The sequence below is a fragment of the Chinchilla lanigera genome, unplaced genomic scaffold (assembly GCF_000276665.1).
Source record: "Chinchilla lanigera isolate Chin_1 unplaced genomic scaffold, ChiLan1.0 scaffold00040, whole genome shotgun sequence".
In the NCBI taxonomy this organism is placed as follows: domain Eukaryota; kingdom Metazoa; phylum Chordata; class Mammalia; order Rodentia; family Chinchillidae; genus Chinchilla; species Chinchilla lanigera.
Genome location: NW_004955441.1, coordinates 11,032,838 through 11,054,137, shown reverse-complemented (window position 1 = coordinate 11,054,137; position 21,300 = coordinate 11,032,838). Strand labels below are relative to the sequence as shown.

The 21,300-nt window shown below is 36.0% G+C and overlaps 1 protein-coding gene across 1 annotated transcript in view; it reads left to right on the top strand.

Moving 5' to 3' along the window:
• Lrpprc (leucine-rich pentatricopeptide repeat containing) overlaps window positions 1-21,300 on the top strand; it is a 104,056-nt gene that overhangs the window by 62,828 nt on the left and 19,928 nt on the right. The window contains exons 24-29 of the mRNA XM_013517542.1: window positions 768-892; window positions 1,400-1,506; window positions 10,614-10,682; window positions 11,440-11,530; window positions 17,495-17,637; window positions 17,771-17,873. Of these exons, the coding sequence (XP_013372996.1) occupies window positions 768-892; window positions 1,400-1,506; window positions 10,614-10,682; window positions 11,440-11,530; window positions 17,495-17,637; window positions 17,771-17,873 (638 nt within the window). The remainder of the gene's footprint in view (window positions 1-767; window positions 893-1,399; window positions 1,507-10,613; window positions 10,683-11,439; window positions 11,531-17,494; window positions 17,638-17,770; window positions 17,874-21,300) is intronic.

Sequence of the window (21,300 nt, the reverse complement as noted above, 5' to 3'; positions counted from 1 at the left end):
GAAAAAAAACAAAACGTACTTTTTGAGGACCCAGAAAAATGTTTCCATGCTCTTGCTAAAGAAACTTCAGCATAATGAAAATGACTTTTTATTTTATTACCAGATAAAAAAGGCTTTGACTTTACAACTGAAAATAATTTTTAAAAACCTTACCGTGTGTTGAAAATGTTTTGAATGAAATTCTCTGACCTACAAGAATATCTTAGTTTTAGTAGTAGTCAGTTCCCGTGTCCATGAACCCTGCAGTTTTTACCTAGAAAGGGGGAAGTTTGAAAAATATGATGCAAATGTGGTAAGTCCTTAAAAATTCCTTGATAGCTGTTTATTGACATACAGTAAAGTTTCCCAAATCTGAAGTTCTTGAGGGCTGTGAAAATACATCAGTAATTAGAAAAAATATTTCATGGTAGGACTTGTTTTTGAAATAATACATACTTAAAGCAATTGATTACATAAAGTTAGACTATAATAAAAATCAGAGAATGCCTTTATCTGCTGTGACTTTTCTTTTTAACCCTAAATACCACTTATCAAGCAAAATAATCAAAGGTGAATCCAGGAAAACAGTGAACTGCTTGGTTGTATATATTTTGAGCATATATAAAGTTGTTTTTCTTTTTTTCATTTTGGCTTATGGTTTCCTACTTTAAGTAAAACACTAGTGTTTACATTTTAGTTTGACATTGTACATGTCTCTAAACTGCTGCTGAAAGCCTAAACTGAATTTAGATATATTTTATAATTGTTAATTATTTTATTTTTCATAGGGGTGACCTGTCTGCTGCCCTTGAAACCACCATTGATTGCTATAAAAAGTATAAAATATTACCAAGGTTGCATGATATCTTATGTAAACTGATAGAGAAAGGCGAGACTGCTCTAATCCAGAAAGGTTCGTTACCTTCAAGTATTTTAATGTAGATTTTTTCCTTATTGCTTATTTAATTTGATTATATTGTTGTAAAGAGAAAGTTTAACAGAATGTGTGCATATCTAGAGAAACTCTGTTACACTTATGAATTGAATAGAAAGATATCAGGTAGATTTTGAGTACTGTACATGACCTTGACATTTAATAACTGTTCCTTGGGAAAAATTACTCTCCTATTATTTTTGTGCTCTCCTTAGTGCTCTGCTTTTGTGAAGATTTTAACATCTTCACTGGTTCTCTTTGAAGCTAATCTTGGGTAGTTAATGTCATATATGTATATTACTAGATAATAAGACAAAAGTCATTTGATAAAGCTGTAATCTTTTAAGTTATTCTTAATATTTGACTTTAAGGTAAAGTTTTCTTTTTTTACTTATTCAGAACTTCATATCATATTGTGTTTCTATTTTTTTCTTCTAATATATTTATATATATATATATATTTTTTTTCTTTCCTCTCTTGCCTAGCAATGGATTTTGTAAGCCAAGAACAAGGTGAAATGACGATGCTCTATGATATCTTCTTTGCCTTCCTACAAACAGGAAATTACAAAGAGGCCAAGAAGATCATTGAGGTGTGATTTTTTAAGTACAGCATTCTAATTGTACAGCTATTTAGACTCTTAATTAGAATACATTTAAAATTTTTAACCTTTAATTAACACTTGTTCTGATTCATGTTAATAGAATTCAATCCCAGTAACGGGGGGGGGGGGGGGGGGGGGGGGGGTGAGGAGGACCCGGCCAGCTTCTTTATTGTATATAATTACAGTTCAGAAAAGGCAGTCTGGTTGTATATTGAATTTGTTTCCTCACTTTGTTAAATTCACTATTATATATCAAAATGATATTTGCATATTAAATCTTGGATTGTGGAACAATTAAATTAAACTGGCATTCCTGGGTGTAAAGTTGCTAATCCTCTTTGCCAAAGAATTCTTTGTTCTTAAAAGCAGTAGAATTTAATTTGCTGCAGACCATGCTCAGATTTATTTGTAATGCTTGTCTATAAGTTAATCAGCCAAACAAGTGCTGTCTGCAACTGTTTGGCATGTAATTTAAATTTTCTTTTTTATTTATTTTTTTCACTATGGTAAGCAGCTTATGGGAAATGGTAGGTGACAAACCTGGCCTATTTAGGATTAGTATATTTTATCTAGGCTTTGCTGAAATTTTCCTTACTGGAATTGATAAGGCAAAGGGCAACTATAAAGTCTGTCCAAATTGTGATTAATTTTACTATTAAATACTTCTTTGTCTACTAAGAAAATAAAACATTCCACAGCAGATGTACACATTACTTTATGAGAAATTGGTTTACGTTATTAAAACATTTATAAATATATAAGCAATTACATTTCTCTTAGATTATGCTTTTAACTGTGTCCTTTTCCAAAAATGTCCATGGTAGGTAAGACACAAGAGTGGCGTGTGGACTCCTTATTTGTATATAGAAGCCACCTTATTGTAAAACCAAAAGCACAGGCACATAACCTAGAAAAGTATTAGTGTTTCTCCTGATGTTTTTCAAAGAAGAAAAAAGGCTAGTATGGGAAAGGAAGACTATCAGATTAATTCACAGCTTTTCTTCTCTTTCTCTGTGTCTTTTAACTCAGTCTAGCCCCTGTCATTGTCTTAGGTGCTTCTGTAGCTCAAATGGTCCAATCTGCATTTTCTAAAAAATAGTATAAATTCTTCCATTGAGAGTATGGAGTGAGTCTGAAAATGAGAGGAACTGTCTGCCTGTTGAGTTTGCTGCTGTGTGCTTGTAGCAGTATTGGCAGGTCACTGATGAGAGTAGAAAGGAATGCTGGGCTTTCACATGTTAGCAGTAAGAGCTTCTGTAGGAGGAAAATGTATTCCTCTCTCTGCTAATAAGCAAGGTGTAATAGAAAAAGCCAAAGGCATAAGAACAAGTTCTCTTTTTGCCATCTGCTCGCTTCATTTGATCTTAGCCAAAAGGCTGAGAAGCGATGCCGTCGCCTTGCGTATGTGATAATGGATAGGTTACTAACCCTTCCCCAGCTTCCTCATCTATAAAAGTGAATATAATACTTGTTTCTAAGAAAGATTCTATCGTGTACTGTATGTAAAGCAGCTTGCATGTTTCCTGAGTTGTGGTTCAGTGATCAGTGGTACGAGTTCTCATTACCTTTTAAAGGTGGGGATTGTGTTGTCGTTCTCTTTTTTTTGAGACAGGGTCTTGCTGTGTAGTATAGGCTGACCTTGAACATGCTCGTATAGCCCAGGCTGGCCTTAAACTCACGGTGATATTCCTGCCTCAGCCTCCTGAGTGCTGGGATTACAGGTGTGCGCCACTGTGCTCTGCTGTGTTGTCGTCTTTAATCCACATAATTTTTGTATGATGTTTAGCATAAGGTACATGCTTGTCACACAAATAGGCAAGAGAAGATGCCCATATGCATCATTTAGGAATAACTGCTATAACAGAATTTTTAGAGTGGATGTGTACAAAATTGTTAATGGATAAAAAATAGCTGGGCAGTACCCAATGATAGGACTGCAAGGTATCTAATATATGAGAATGTACTAGAGGACATTTATAGGGCTATTCTGTGGTTAAAAAGGGGTGAATTATAGGGAACTTGATTTTCTTTGTCATTAAAATTCAAGACCTTAAGTTTTCTAGAGATTGTAGAAAATATAAAAAGCAATACAAATTAATGAACTTGGACTGTAGGAGTATATGAAAGAATCCTGTAAGTGCTGAGCAACATTTGTATCATTCTCCAAGAAAGCAGTAGGGTGTTGCCTGTTGGAGGAGTCACTACAGTTGAATCCAAAGCTGCTTTGTGCTTGAAGCGCTATGGGAGATGGATAAACCGCTCATAAAAACGCACACATCAAGTGAAGAGAAAAGCGTGCAAAATTCATTGTATAAATATGGCTGTTTTGTTTTTTAGATGAGTTGGTATATATATATAGCACTAAACATAAAAGACTTGTATTTTATTTCTAAACAGATTATGACAGGAAAATTGAATTATAGCTGATTTTTAAAAATACCTTCTATAGTTGCTTAGTTTTCTTTAATGAGCGTGTATACTCTTATGCTTGGGAAGAGTATCATTTCCTTCCAAAGGAAGGAATGAGAACAAAGTAAGTCAGGCTAAATCATATCAACTGTCATATCAGTGTGAAACTACTGGAAGATATGTAGAGATGACTGCTAATGCTGAAAAGTATAATCTGAGCTAAGAAAGATACAAATAGGTCTGAGAATTGAAGAGGATGGAAATTATTCTCAGCATAGGGAATCAGGGAAGGCTATATTATATGGAGGATTGGGTGTGATACACAGTTCTGATGGGGTAGGGTAGTGTTTTAGAGGTAGATAAAAGAAGTAGAGAAAAAAGGGCTATACTTGTAATCACAGGACTTTGAGAGGCTGAAGCAGGAGGATTGCGAGTTCAAACCTAGCATGGGCAACTTAGCTAAGGAGATACATAGTTCATTCATTCTGGGAATAAGATTCATGAGAAATAGTTTTGAAGGGTAGACTGTTTTCAGATTTTTGTTTTTGTTTTCAGATTTTAGAGAACCTTGGCCTTAGGAAGGAAATTGGAGTTAATTCAGAAGACAACAGATGCTGAGAAATGTTAAAAACAAATTTATACTAACAAAAGGATATTGGATAAAGGGAATCTATGGCAGTGAAACTATAAGGATATGAATTAGAATAATGGTCATAGAAACTTAAAAGATACTTTCCTCAGTTGTCTCAAGTGGTGTGTAATAATTGGAAGGAGTGACTTTTTTCACCACAGATCAAGTAAATTAGCCGGGTGTGGTGGCGCACACCTGTAATCCCAACACTTGGGGAGGCTGAGACAGGAGGATCGATGAGAGTTCAAGGCCAGCCTGCACTGTGTAGCGAGACCTGTCTCGAAAAAAGACCCCCCAAAAAGAGTAAATTGACACAGGTGTAAATTAAACTAAACCATGATTTAGATCTTTCTTGTCTTTTTTAGACAGGGTCTCACTATGAGGTTCAGGGGGACCTTGAGCTCACTTTGTGGCCCAGGCTGGTCTTGAACTTGCAGTGAGCCTCCCGAGTTCTGGGATTACAAGTGTGCCCTACCATGTCCGGCTCCCTGATTTAAATCTAATACAACATTTTTTCATGAAGGCTTAGCTGAGGCATTGGCAGATTTCATCTGAAACTTGAGTGAAGGTGCCTGATAGCATTTGAGTAGCTTCACAGGCTGACCAGTTTCTCCCTTCTTTCATTTCTTTGCTCTTCTTTCATGCTCCCCTTTCTTCTTTGCTTTTTTATCTCACCCTCCTTTACCAACGTTACTGATTGTGTCTTAGAGACTTTAAATAAATCTATACAATGAGATATTTGTAGGCTGGGGTTTAGCTCAGTTGGTAGAGTGCTTGCCTAAAGTGTAACCTCTTGGGTTAATCCTTAGCACCTTAAAAAAGAAAGAAAGAAAACAGTTATTACTTTAAGAGAAAATGTGGAAAAGACCTGTTTCAGACTAGGTCTTGCAGAGGTAGTGATGTTCGTGAGAACTAAAAGATGAATTGTGAGCCAGGTGCATAGAGTGGAGACAAACACACTGTAAGAAGAAACTGCCTTTGCAAGGGCCCCGGGGCAGGAACGTACTCCTGTCCTTTATCCTTGTTCTGCCTCAGAGGACTTTTATTAGACAACACTAATAAGAGGACGTCTAGAGTGTCTGATACATGAAATGTTTAGTAAACGTTTGATTCCTTTCCTTCTATATGTCAACCTTCGTACTCATCTTCTATAGACTAATTATCTCTAGCTCCTTCCATTCTTAGGGCGTGGAGTGCATTGTACCATTGAGGAGATGTTCACAAACTATTTTTATAAACTTACACTGATTATGTCAGATAGATATGTTTTGAAATAGATTCTGTGTTTTGCCAATAATGACCAGTCTGGTTTTTCACCTGTCTATAGAAAGTGAAGTAAAATTTGTAAATCTTACTATTTACACTATATAAAATATTAAAATTCATTGTTAATACTATTATTCATCTAGATGTCTTTGTGATTTTTGTATCTATTTAATGGGTTCCTCATTTATATATAATTGAAGTAAAATGAGCCGTGTATCTTACTTAGTACTTTCTTCGCCCTTTAATGCTACTTCTTCATTTTTATGCATGTAATTAAGAGCCACTCTAAATGTTATTTTTAATGCCACATCATTCGTTTATGAATGAAATAACATTCATCCCTTCTTCCTTTGAGAAATTTTTAACTGTTTTTAGCCTAATCATAATTCCCATTTTACCTATAGGCATATTTGATTTTCACATTATTAGGATCATTTCTCAGGAGTGAGTTAACAACTATTACCATTTTTAAGGCCCCTGATAGATAGAAGTGTTAGTGTTTTTATAGATGAGAATTCCTTTGTGGTTCATGGTAGCAAAGATTGAACTAACACCCGGGCTTCTAAGTTTCAGTCCATTAGAAATTATTGTAAAGTAAGGTGATATTTCTCTGTACAAAAACTCAAATGACTTCACTCCTTTAGTTAATAATATTTTAATGTACTTTAGTCACTTTCTAGGAACAACATGTTGGTAATGTAGGCAGTTATCATTGTGCTCACCTGTAATCCCAGCAGGAGGATCTCAAATGTGAGGCTAGCCTGGACAATTTAAGGAGACCCTGTCTCAAAATAAATCAAAAATAAACAAATACTTTTTTTTCCTGAAAAAGTAGCTCACTACTTCTTGGATTCAGTCTGTCCCCAGCAGTGCCAGATGAATAAGTAAATACTCTTTTTTGGATAATTTGTGTGTTTTAGGACTGCACATTAAATTTAGGGAAAGATGATATATACATGTATAGGGGCTGGGGATGTAGCTCAGTGGCACAGTGCCTGCCTGGCAAGCGCATGGTTGTGAGTTTGATTCCTGGTACCGGAAAATAAAAAACCAAAAATAAATAAATAAATAAATATATACATGTATAAAAGTGAAGTAGTATGAAAAGTGAAACAACGCTATCAAAGGTTTCTGTAAAGAAACATCTTTTAACTTTGTCCTCAGCCCTTGAAACAGATACATACACACGTACATGTGCCTCCCCTGTGGCAGACACTGCATGGTTCTCCTTTGCAGTCACAAAAATGAGCAAGATTCTTTACATTTAACTTGCGTTTATCAGTTAGCATTTCTCTTTCCTGGGAGCATAAACCTAGATTACCAGCTAAGCCGTATAACTAATAAGGGTAATTCTCTTACACTTCTCATGGTTTTCGTGTGCATCATGATATGAGCTTCACAAAACAACTTAGGTGATTTAAGTCAAAGGCGTCTAGGTTCAGAATGTGGGTTATGAAGTTTAGTAGTTACTAGCACCTGTGGAGTTTGAATCGGTCCTGCTTCCCATTTTCTGTTGATTTTGTTGTACTGTCCCTACCACCACGACCTCCTGACCCGCGTCAGTATCTAAACTGTTGGGCATCTTCTGCAGCCAGGTGTGGTGGCGCACGCCTATGATCCCAGCATTTAGGAGGCTGAGGTGGGAGGATTGCTACAAGTTCGAGGCCAGCCTGGGCTACATAGTGAGTTCAAGGCCAGCCTGCACTACGTAGTGAGACCTGTCTCAAAAATAAAAACAAACAAAAAGAACTTTTCTCTGAAGTTGAATTTTCTTAATTTTTTCCTTTCTCCTGTTTTATTTTTCCTCTCTTCTTATCTGTGTTTTTCCTTTCCCTGCAGCCACAGTACATTTGCTGTCTTCTTAGTGTGGGGGCAACTGCCTTTGGTTTAAGACCAGAAGTGTGGATTCTAGTGATCTCCCAAGCTTTGTTCTTTACTAGACCAAATTCAGGCTTTTTAATTCCAGTTTGCCTTTCTTAGTAGAGATAGGATGGATCCTCGATATTCTCGTATACAGAGTAGATTCTAGAGCTAGCACTTGGTCCTCTTACCTTCCAAAATTTCACACTGTCCGTGCTCATGTAAGTTCATACCCTTTTGCCCATGTGTTAGTTTAATGTTTTCTTCAGTACCCAGTGAAGTGGATCATATTTAGTTTGTGGTGGTTGCTGACTTGCTTAGCCATATTTTCCTCGTTAGTTGTGATCTTGAAGTCTGCCTCTAAGGAGTTTAGAGGGAAAGATATATGTGTGTGCCATGATACCATTTCCCCTCCCCTGCTCTGTCCTAGCTATGGGGATAAACAGTTGAGTTGGGTTCACGAGCATTTGCCCACTCCTGGAAATCCTGTGTACATGATTTTCCCTCGGCTATACTAACAAGAAGGCCTGTTAGGCTGGGAGTTTCTTGATTCTATTTTGTTTTCCATTTCCATTACATCAATACTAACAAAAATCAAACCAGGTGAAAGTTTTTATTTGAATCAAATTTAAAGTGATTTTCCTTGAGATAGGGTTTGAAATACAGTGGAGAAATATTTCTTTCTTACTTTAAAGGTAATAATTCAACATCTTGCTTTTACTTATATACATAGAAGCTAATTATGAAGCCAGCAGATTTACAGTATCAGGATAATATAATAAAATTAGAGAAGTGGTGATGATTTTTTATTTTGGTTTACTCTTTTCTCAGTACAAGTGAGAAGCTGGTGCTGAAAAGTTACTGCAGAAAGTTGTGGTGTGAAGGAAGCACAGCTCAGATAGAAACAAACATACTAATTTTCCTATCATGATACTTATTTATCCTGACTGTCCATTAAATAAATTTTATGTAGCCAAAAACAAAGAACTAGAGGTGAGCTGATTGTTTTAATTAACTGTTTTTTTGATATATTTACCATCTCAATTAGAATTCTGTCCTCCCTGTTTATTACATTTTCTGTTTCTGCTTTCAAATTGCAATGTTTAAAATTCAGTAAGATGTTAAGAGATAAGCCAGTAATGTTGACTATTACAGCAGCCTAGGAGATTTAGTTAATCTGACCTAGATGTTCTTTTGATGATTGAGATTTATATGTGAAAACAGTTCTCAATTTCAAAATGAAACATGGGAAGATATGCTGTCTTAAGTCAGCTGCTCTGCCAGTGACAGGCAGATTAATCAGACACAAACAAGAGAGTTTGCCCTGAAAGTTATGCTGTTTAGATCTTTGGCATTTGGATTAGCAGTAATATTGAAAGTAGTAAGTGAATGTAGCTCTTAAATTTTGCCATGTTTAAAAAGGATTATTTACTAGTTTTCATGGACATTTTGTATGTATTGATGTTGGTCTCATTTTCTTTGTAATCCATGTGAAATAAAACAGATGTGAGGAAATACTTCAGTAGAAACAATGCCTGAGTGTAGCTATTAATGGTACTTGCGAATATATTTCAATGGTTAGTCAATGTTTGTTTATTGTGTCCCAAAGTGTGGATACTTGCATGGTTAAAATGAGAACATTAATACAGTTTATACTGTACCAGTTTTTCTGTCACAGCTGCATGATGTTCGTTTCTGCTTCAGTTCTAGTTTTACGTTATACAATGTTATTTTTTAAAGTTAAAAATAATGAAGATACCAGACATGGTGGCGTGCACCTCGTTAGCCTCCGCATTTGGGAGGCTAAGGTGGGAGGATTTCCTGAACCCAGGAGTTCAAGGCTAGCCTGGCCAGTAGTTTCGTTTTGTTTTGTACTGGCAATCGAAGTCAGGACCTCACACTTTCATCTGGCTAGTGTTGTGAGATCTTGCCTCAGTGATAATGATGATAGTGATGATGATGATGATAATGGGACTTATAATGTAAGAGATCAGACTCGGGTTACCTATTTTCATCAACAGAGCTGAGTGGAGAAAGCAGGAAAAGTAATTACTGTGTACAAGAGCAGCCAGTGCTTGAGTATGCAGTGGTCTTATCATAATGCTGTGATTAAAATGTGGCATTTAGTGGTGAAACTCTTAGAGATGATGAAAATTTTGTTGTTGGAGGGACAAATCCTTGGAATTATGTTGAAATGGCTTGTCTGTTATTCCAGTCTTCAACTTTGTGAAATAAGCCAGTTGACTGACCCTTAGGTAACTTCTCATTGAGGGTATAACATATGTTGTAATTATTAAAGTAAATTAATTAACATTGTGAAAAACTTAAGTATTTAGCTGGTACTTTCTAAACATCTAGTTCTAGATGGTAGGCAGCATTTCTGGTAGAATAATTTTATCATAGTGTATTCTCCAAAACATGTTGCTTTTAAAAAGGAAAACTATTAGTTATATTTTGACAATTAATAATTCCATGTAACACTAATAATTTTCATCTAATTCTGTTGGAACCTCTGAAAGAATGTGTGTGTGTGCGCGCGCGCACGGGCATGTGTATATAGGGAGAGGCACGCATGAGCAAGCTCAAGCATGCACACGTGTGCTTAATTTGCCATATTTTCAAGTAGATTTATTTCTTCACTTTTTGAACTAAAACATTTATTACAAATTTATGAAATGAATACTAACCTGCAAAGCAGCATCTTGAAATAACCTCAGTCTTCTAGAAACAGGTTACATGTGGGTTACATTTGATGTTCTCTTCTAATCCTTATTAAAGTTCTTTGCTAACAGCGGGATTAAATTGTAGGTTTCTTTTATATTTGTTCAACAGCATATTCATTAGAAGAAAAATCCTGTCTTTGAGGAAAAATTAATATTTAAATAATAAGCCTTACTATGTATATTGTGTGGATTATTTTATTTTTCAGACTCCAGGCATTAGAGCTCGACCTACAAGACTTCAGTGGTTTTGTGATAAATGTATCACTAATAATCAGGTTTGTGTTAATTTCTGATATCTCAAACACTTAAAACTATTAGTAGAAAGCAAATGTCATATATGTCATAAGACCACTTGGGGATGTCAGGAGATGGAGCACTGTGGAAGCAGTGTTATCCTGGTTGCTCTGCCAGTAAGTGATAGTTGACGTCTTGTGTCTGTGCTGCAGTAGAAACCCTAAGAACGTTACCCTGGGCTGTGAAGATTTAATCTTGGTTTACCCTGAGTTGTGCAGGTGACCGCTTGCCTGGCAATTAAACCTGCCTCGGTCTGAAATGACTGCGGGAGGTACTCATAGAGCCCCGTGGAACTTTCACTCTCCCTGTCCTCCGGGCCTGTTCACGTCAGGCCAACTAAAGCCACAGGGAAAGGAGTTGAATGTTTGGGTGGGGGAGTATTAATTATTAGTGAAAAGATGTATGCTATTGTTTTCTGTCCCAGACATCTTTAAATTTTTAACATGTACCTTTATGGCGAATCCTAAAACCAGGTAGTTACGTTGTGTTCTTGACTCTAAGGGTCCTTTATTGCTTTATTTTTAAAAAACAAAATTGTTTTGTTAATTGTGGTAAAATATACAAAGGATAAAATTGGTCATTTTAACCATTACAGCTCAGTGGCAGTAAGTACATTCATGTTGCACTCAGCACTTTAACTGTTTTTAGTTATCCTGGGTAAAGCTATTTGAAAGATTATTTAATTGTTATTTGTTAACTTTAAGTCTTTCATGTAGTATAAATCTGTTTATTTTTAAGATTGAAACTCTGGAAAAATTAGTGGAGTTGACGCAAAAGCTGTTTGAATGTGATAGAGACTACCTGTACTACAGTCTGCTAAAGCTGTACAGTAAGTGATGTGGCTCTTCCTCAGGTTTTCGTTTAGTCTGCTGAAGGCAGAGGTAGGAAAGGAGTATCGGTTTTTCAGGGTGCTCCAGGGATTGTCACATGACCTTTGTCACAGAGTGTTAAATTTTACCACTAGGCATTGTAATTTTCTACTTTCGGGTATTGCTACCATAGTAATGGAACGGTAAGGAAGTCTTCATGCTCATTGCTTCTCCACCTTGGCACCTGGAGCAGAGAACTGCGGGTGGCACATGTCCCTCCCCCACCTGGGTAGATTGGAGATTAGGTAAGCAAAGGGTGAAGGCATGTTTTTGATGTTTTTTCGTACTTGAAAATGAGAGTGTCCTAACTGTCAAAAAGGAACCAAAAAATATATGATGTAGCCAAGATACCACATAGAAATTTGCTTAGGGCTAAGTGGTACCTGGTTTTTCTTCCGTTTGAAGGAAATGGAAGTGAGTCCAGCCTCTTTATTAACTGGTTCTACTTCTGTCTAACGTTTCCAAGCAGGCCAGGCTTAGCTGGTATGATAGGGATGTGACTTCTGCTTGAAGCTTTATAAAGGAAATACCCTTGAAAAAAAACAGTCTCCTTTCTGTTCTGGTTTTGTCAGGCCTTTTCTGCCTCCCCTGCTCAGCTCATCAGAACAGTAATTCCATTTTATACAGTGAGGTATTCCTTGATTGCTTAATGGTAAATAAAAGCCCCTAAGACCTTTAAAACAGAAAAGAAAATCACTTTCAGAGCCACAGAATTTAATAGGACTTTTTGAAGAGAGACTTTTTTTTTTATTCTAACATAGATTTATTACTTCTATAAATAGATAGCTATCAGTACATTTATGTGCATATATCTTTTCAGAAAGATGCCTGTCTAGGTACCCAGTCATTGCTAAACAGTTTCTTTAATATGACCATATTTATCCAGCTATGTACACAAACATTGCTCTATATAATCACGTAAGAAGGGTTAATATTTTGAGTGGGTACAGTATACTTGCTTTTACTCAGCCAGTCTCCTGTTGCTAAACATGTGAGTGAATAAACGTTCAGTTTTCCATATTATGAGCAGCCCCACTTTATCTTTGTTACCTATATCTTTGTACCCTTGTTTCCATGTGGTTGAATTCTTACTGTTTGTATTAAGAGTAAAGAATGATTGAGGTTTCGAATACTTTTGACCTTTCCTTTCAAATAATACTGCAATATATTCATACCAGTATACATATTTGGGAGTTTACAGTCTCTCTTAGGGTATCTGGGTAAAGGGGAATAACACTTCGAGTCGTCAATGATATTTTCCTTTTTATTTCATAGATATTTGATCTAGATTTATTATTCCCTTTTTGTGTGGCAAACTTTAAATCACCAAACATAGCCAGCAGTGAGTAAATTGATTTGTCTTTTTGAACTTGTGTTATCTTTTGGACCCTTTATCTTACATCTTGCTGATCTATGTAAAGTAAGACTTGACTCAAAATTTTCATTCCAACTTTTGGTTGTATTGAAGTACACACATCATCGTGTGATTCTTAAAACTTCGGCTTGAATGATCAAATTGGTACTGAGTATATAGAATTAAAAGTCTTACATTTTAGACATGTAGTTATTAAATGGTAGATTATAACCTGGATTTGTGTGCTAGGCTAGTTCACTCTTCCTACTTTTTCTTCCATTTGAAGAATTTACATACTTAAAGTGTAATTTTATGCAAACTTAAAACCAATACCAAATTTTTCTATTTTTTATTAAAATAGTCAGGCATTTAATGTAGTCCTCATAGAAGACTGTGAACTTTCACTTAGAAGGAAAGTATGTATGAAGCCCTTACCGTGCTAACCATTGCAGTAGGCAATGCCGACATAAGGGTAGTGCTCTGCAGAGAGCAGGGTGTGGGAACACCCACGAGATTGTAGGAGGAACAGCGGAAGTTCAAGAAAGGCTGAAGGGTAGCCAGCCACACAAGCATCTTTTTCCTACTTGGACGAACTTTTAACATTGTTTTTAAAAAATGAAACGAAGAAGAGGGAAAACTTCACGTTCATCCTAAAGTTTCCTTTAGGGTTAAGCAGTCTCTGAGATACAAAAACATTTTCTTCTCCTTAATTCCCCTGTCTGCTTTTTGGGGCTTTAATTGCTTCTTGCTCTGTGTCTGAGCCAGTAATGTCGAGGAGCTCAGCAAGGTCTGCACACTCACTTAGGAGGCTGGAAGACTCCTTCCGGGGAAGCGCCCTTCTTAAGCTGCCTGTGTACTTCCCACCTTCTTGGGTGGGATAGCCCTGCTCGTTTTCCTTTCTGCGGAAACAACAAGCTGTCCATTTTTCTAGTCTCTTCTCCATTTTGCCCTCTGACTTGAGATTACTGCTTAAATATTGTTACACAAACAAAGTTCATTCGAAATGCCATGTATGTTTAGAAATGTGTGAAATGTGGTTCTGTTATACTTAATCTATAGTTGAGAATTGCTTTTTATTTTTATTAGAACATGTCTACAGCATATAATTTCATTCATTGTGGCTAGTTGGTGCAGTCTAAAAATTAGCTCATAGAATCTGTAATATACATTATTTTCTGATGTCCCAAGCACTACATACACAGAGTAGGGGTTAGCTTGTTCTTTGTATACATAAAGTGCTCTATTCAAAATGAACCTGTCTTACATTTGTATTTTTGCATTAAAAATTGATTGAATTTACTTTTTAAAAGTTTTATAGCCTCACATTTATTCTACCTTGAGTTATTTGTTACTTCAAATATGCACAGCCGTTGACATTTGTTTTCACAGTGTAATCTTTTTCCCTGTGTTATGACATGAGTAAAATGAATATAGAAGTACTGAAGAGAGAGACTGAGAATACAGTCTCTGAGATACAAAAACATTTTCAGAGAACTGAGAATACTGCTGTATTAGCTAAATGTGAAAATGTTACTGTCCACTCTCTGTTACCATCCTTCCAATTTCCTTTCTCTACATTTATGTCTATATATTTTTATAAATGCACCTATTATTTTGATTATTTTGTATTCTACAATTTTAATACATTTCATTCAATGAATTTATCTTGTTTTACTTAATGATATGAAATAAATGTATAGGGAAAGAAAGTGTGTGTGTGGGGGGGTGTGGATGTGTTTAGTGGTTGTTCTTTTTTATGTTCAAATTATCCCATCTTTGGCCCTTCCCTTTGGCTCCTGTATCATCCAACAGACGTCTTTGGTAGCTCCTTGTTTTCAGGAAAAGCAAGCCAGTCTAGGCTTCTGATGCATGATTCTTGTCCCAGACCTGGCATGAGGGGAATGACGGTACCTATATACCATAATGTGTGATTGACAAATGGGAAAGTTAGTAGCTGCACCCTATCAGTAGTATGTAAAAACCATCAGTCTCTTAATTAAAATTCTTAGTTTCATACCATAGAGAACATGTATGAAATGCTAACTCTTATGCCCTGGTCATGTATAGCCGTAAAATATTCCCCACAGTTACGTGTATTGTAAATGTCATTACTGGTATGAAAAGTCCTTGGTTTTATAGCTTCAAAGGTCATTGAGAACAGTCTGTCCTCTTGTTTTTTAAAGAGAAAACTGGGATCCTAAAAGGGATGATCAAAGAGGCAGTGTCCATTCTTGAGTGTCAGCACAAGTTTGTGGCTGGTTGATTCCTTGAATAACAAGTATAGTCGTTGTCTCAGTGGAAATGATTTCAGTGTCATAGGAGATGACTGAAAGAAAAGCATAGCCTTCCTCTGCCTTTTATAAAATTTTGCACACAGCTGCAGATCTTGATAAACTGATTGGTTTGAGTGTCACAAATTTTGTATGTCGTGATTGAGGTACATTTCTAGGAAATTATTTTTCTTTTTCTTTTTTTTTTTTTTTGTACTGGGAATCAAACTCAGGACCTTGTGCTTGCCAGGCAGGCACTTGTGCTGCTGAGCTATATCCCTGGCCCCTGTTTTCCCTTTTAAAAAAAGCAGCTAAGTCATTTCATGTTGTATTCTAGTAATTCCCATCTGTATTTTTAAATACTTCCTTTTTGCAAATTGCTAGTCCATTTTAACAGGTATGTCTTGAATGTCTTTATCTTCCCAAGGTAGGTTTTTTTGCCTTAAAAAATTATCACCCCAGAATTTTTAGTTTAAAGGTGTGAATCATCCTATCTTTTCTTCATTGTGTGAAATAGTTTAATTTGCTGAAAATTTAATCTCTTTAAAAGTACCAACCCGGGTGTGGTGCCAGGTGCCTGTAATCCCAACACACCATTGCAAGTTTGAGACCAGCCTGGGCTACAAAGTGAGCTCAAGGCAGCCTGAACTGCATAGCAAGACCCTGTCTCAAAAAGACCAAAAAAAAAAAGGTACCTGAGCAGAGCAGTACTGTTACTGATTTTGGAGACATTACCTGACTGTCTTCCCAACTATCCACAGTACCCTTCGGCAGTGACCAGAAAGAAGTGTTTCAGTTTTTTTTGTACACAGAATAGAGTCTTGGGCTTTTTTTTTTTTTTTTTAACTTAGTAAGATTTATACTACTCTGCTTCTATATATTTGAAATACCTGAAGTTTTATACTACATGAGAATATCTTGGTGAAAGAAAAGCATAATTGGTTTGTAAGAGTCTTTTAAGAATTGTAAATACAAGGTCTCATATTAATTGGATTGACTTTATCAAAATATATATGAAACCATTCTGAACTTCTGGTAAATTTCAACTAGTATTTGAGCCTCCTTTCAGTATATTCTATGTAAAAGTGTAAGTTACAATCTACATATGACCCAGGGAAATTTTCCTATTTGTTTTCCTGCCTTTTTCTTTATTTTTAAATTCTGATGAACTCAAAACGTGTTTCACTTTTTGTTCTAAGTTTTTAATTTTTAGGAGTCATTTGTTACCCAGAATTTAGTTTGTGTGGTTTTGGAAGGAAATCCCATTTGTTTTACTACTTTTTCTTTTCTCTAAAATGCTGAAGGCCAAACGTATGTTTTCTGGAATGTTTGTGTTCTAAAACATATCCCCTTCTTCGAGCAGGACACTGCAAAATCAAAATGTTTCTTATATATGCAAAAGTTGTAAAAAGACATTTGAAGCCGTATTTCTTAAATATTTTCTGTCTGTGAATACTGGATCACCACATAGAAAACCTGAGTTTCTTCATGGTAAAAAAAAAATTAGCTCATTTCCTTACTTTGTTTTCTTTTTTTCTTTTTTTTTTTTTTGAGACAGGGTCTCACTATGCAGTCAGTTTAGGCTGGCCTTGAACTCGCTATGTAGCACAGGCTGGCCTCAGACTCAGAGCGATCCTCCTGCCTTTTCCCTCCTGGGTGCTGGGATTACAAGTGTGTACCACCACGCCCAGCACAAAAAACTTAGTCTGATGGCATTTCCTATTCAGATAAGAAATCTAAGAAAATATAATCTTATCTCACCCTGTCACAGATTCTTCAAGGCAACATAAGATGCAGACAGTTGTCTCTACTCAACTAAATGAAAAGAGTTGTAGATTTGTTGCTTTTAGAGAAAAATTATTCATTTGAATTCTTTCAGTCCTTTTAGACTTACAGCTGTACACTAGACAGTATATATGTGTGTGTTCTTTCTTGTAAATACTAAAGGGTATAAGTGAATTGTTACCTGATTTTGATCTTGACAGTGGGAATTTTCTTCATTACTTATTTTTAAAAGACAAACTTTATCAACATGATTTTCAGACTGTTAAAGTGTGGGTGAATTTTTACTGTTACTCTTTTTTAACAGGGAAGGAATTTATAAAGATGCTAATTCAGAAGGTCCCAAAAAGTATACAGAAGAATCTCTTCCTCGCTTTTGGGCCACATTCACTTTTTGACTTCTCCCCCTGAAGGCAGTATTTGGAGTAATGCTTCCTTGAACATGAGATAAGAGAAAGTTCTAAGTTTTCAGGAATTCTGATTAACTTCATGAATTTCTGTTTAATCAAATTCTGTAGGAAAAAATGGTGACTGGCAAAGAGCTGATGCTGTCTGGAATAAAATGCAAGAAGAAAATATTATTCCTCGTGAGAAGACATTAAGATTGTTAGCAGAAATACTTAAAGACGGTAATCAAGAAGTTCCTTTTGATGTTCCGGAGGTAATTTGTTTTCAGCATGCGTGTAACATTTTGTTGTCAGTATATCTTTAGGTCCTAGATTAACCCACTTTTATACTGGAAGAGATCACTGTATTTATCAGTCTTTCTTTAACTGGATAATTTTGTTTTAAAGTTGTGGTATGAAGGCAGCACATGTTCCCCGATTTCACCATCTCACGTGGACCCTCTGACTGAGAAAGAGCTGTTGAAAGCCTGCGAGCAGCAGAAGAATCAAGGTAAACCTTCCACTGGGCCTCGTTCGTAACAGCAACACGAGGTGTTAGCCCAGCAGACCAGAGGTGCTGTAGGGTGGATGAAAGAGAAATACCACACATACATATTTTTAAATTAGAAATATTAAAATATCTTAGCACAGTTGGAAAAATGTAGATATCAATTGAGTGGTGAGTGTTATTACAGATTTACTCATTTTTTTAGCAGTGATAATGGTGTTATGATGTATAGGACAGTACCTTTTAAATTTTGAGATCAGTGTGAAGTATTGATGCATGAAAAACATCCAGATTTCTGTAGATTTTAAAGTTCTTAAGCCATGAAAGATCAAGGAAGCAGCTAGGTGTGGTGGCTCATGCCTGTAATCCCAGTGCTCTGGGAGGCTGAGGCAGAAAGATGGCAAGTTTGAGTCCAGCCTGGGCAACCGGTACCCTAATGAGGTTCTGTCTTAAAGTAGAAGATACAAAACAGGCTGGGGATATAGCTCAGTGTGAAGGCCCAGGATGCAGTCTCCAGTACCTAATAAAAGGAAGTAAATCTGGCCAAATACTAATAATAGTTATTAGATGTAGGTTGTGATCATATGGAAAGTGGGGATCATACTCCTCTTATAGGGCTTTCTGTATGTTTGAATTTTTCTTAGTAAAACCTATTAGCATAAGTTTTTTAAAAAGCAAGACTTACGTAGTCACATGTTCCTGAATAATGGAGATTGTAACAAATGTGTCACTGATTCCGCCACTGTGCAGACATGAGTACCCTTGCGCTGAGAAGGCTGTGTATCTGGGCGATGTACTCCAGTGAGCTCAGCAGCGTTATCTGAAATGTTACATGGCACACGACTGTACTTTGAAAATAGCATGATCACAGCTTTGGGGACTAATACTGTAGCTTATTTTAAAGCAAAAAAATGATTAGGTTTTTTTTCGTCTTTGCAAACTTTCCTGAAGATATCTCTACCTCTGTTATGACTGTTTTAAAATTTAACTATTAAGGAATACATGCAACAGATTTTTTTAACTTTTTTTTTTATTCTAATAGCGATAGTATGTATTCAGTGGGGGCCTTTATTCAGTAGGAAGAAATCAATGTAAGAGTTTATAGAATTACTTAATTTCCTGACTTAACTGGAAATGTAATTAAAACTGATGTAAAATGTATGAAGTAAGTATTAGCTAAATTCTTCCTCTTTTTCAGTTACCCAGAGTGTAACTTTTAATTTCCTGGAGTCATTTTGCTTTGCTGCATTATGTAGTCTGTCTTTGAGTCTTTCACCGTGTAGCTGTTAAAGCTAAATATAAAATTAATTCCCTTGTCCATACTGTGTAAATACTCTGATAAAATTTTGAGTTACCTAAAATGAATGTAAGGTTCATATATAATTAAAGATTTTAAAACTCCTTATTACCTTTTTAAAAATTGTTTTTAAGTGAAAGCATTTAACTAAATATAATTGTTAGTTGGTTTTATTTTGTTAGTTCAGGGTTTTTAGTTTTTGTATGTCTTAGGATTCACATACATAGCATGATGTAAATGCTTTGAAAATGGATGGGGATGTAGCTCAGTGACACAGCACCTGCCTGGCAAGCCCAAGTTCCTGAGTTCGATTCCTGGTATCAAAAAAAAGAAAGAAAGAAAGAAAATGGAGTGCTTGTATTAAGTTTTTAAAGATGTATTATGAAAATTGCACTAGAAACCTATGGTGAATGGGTTTGGTACATTACAATGGCAAAAAGTAGAAAATCACTGATAAACAAAGAGGAATTCCATTATTTATGACTTAATCAGATATCAGGTCTAGGGGCTGGGGATTTAGCTCAGCGGCACAGCGCCTGCCTGGCAAGTACAAGGTCGTGAGTTCGATTCCTGGTACCGGAGAAAAACCAAAAAAAAAAAAAAAGATATCAGGTCTACTGAATGTATTTTCTCCTTTCTGCCAGTGTCCTGGAACATAGTTATCTATAAAATATGTGTGTGTGTGTGTGTGTGTGTGTGTGTGTGTAAAATGGAAAATAACAGAGCCACACTAATTTAAAGTGCGTGCCACAATCTCAGAAAATAACAGGAGTTTCTGGATTTGTTTTGTTTAATTTTAAACATTCAGATACTACATATTAAATGTCCTCATTCAGCAACTAATGAACCATTACATGTGGTTATTAGGATATAGACAATAATGCAATTTTTTTTAAGCAGTCTCACTATGTAGTTAAGGCTGGCTTTAAATTCACTGTGTAGCCCAAGCTGACCTCAAACTTATGATGACCCTTTTGCCTCAGTGCTCCGAAGTACTGGGACTATAGGTGTGCATCACCTCATCTGGCTACGTTAAATCTTCTTGCCAGCCTTTAAAAAGTAAATACGTGAATTGAGTGCAGTGGTGCATCCCTGTAATCCCACCTATTCGGGAGGCTGCCGTAGGAAAATTGTGAGTTTGCTAACATAGGCAAAATAGCAAGAAAGACAGAAGGAAGACAAATGTATACATTGTACTGAATGACAAGAGTGTTTTTACAGTCGTATGTCATGACTTAAAATAGCTATGTAGCAAAGCTATGCTGTGACTTTGTTCTTAAATTTGTGACGGATTCATATTGGCAGTAAAATTTAAAAACGGATATAGAATTCTGTCTCGCTTTTGTGTGTGTTTTTATTTTACACTTTTTTTTGCCAGTGCCCTAGAACAAACAAGGTGTTTACAAACAAAAATCTGGTGCAAGACACTTGGTAATTTAATGCTAAAAGTATTGTTCTTTGGAAAGCTTAATATTTGATTAACTTATACCAAAATACCTGTTCACCTCCCCAAACTGTTCTCCTTCATTATGATGGAGATACAATTATTTCATATTTTGTCTCTTGCCCTCCCAACTTGGCTAGAAGAGATGAGTAAGTTTTTAGTCTCGCCACTTTGTTTAGTTGGCAGAATAAGCGACTCTCCTGACTCATCCATACAAGCATAACAGTTTTGCCTATTGAGAAACCTTTGAATAGTGTATTGCGTTCTTCTGAACATCGGTGTCTCCACTCCTACTTATGTGTTCTGTTCTCCTTTACACCGGGCCTTGTGTTCCTAGAAGGCCGGATGTGATGGTTGAGTCATGGTCTGTCTCTGTTACGATGTGTTTCTCCACTCGGGAGAGTGGGTTGTAGTTCCCAGGTGGCTGTTTATAGCCAAGCAATTTTATTTCAGAAAAGTAAGTGACTGAAAAGTGTAGTTACTTCTCTTTTGGTAACATCTTTTCATTCACTGACAGTTATTGTGAACGAGTGAAATAAAACTGTTAATCAGTCAAACAAATGTTGCCTAGTTTACTTGTTAGATATCTGTATATTTGAAAATTGTATGTTTTTGTATAAGTCCTGTCGTAGCCAAATAATTTGATCTCCTAATTTTAGAATTACAGGTTATATTCGCTTTAATGCTAT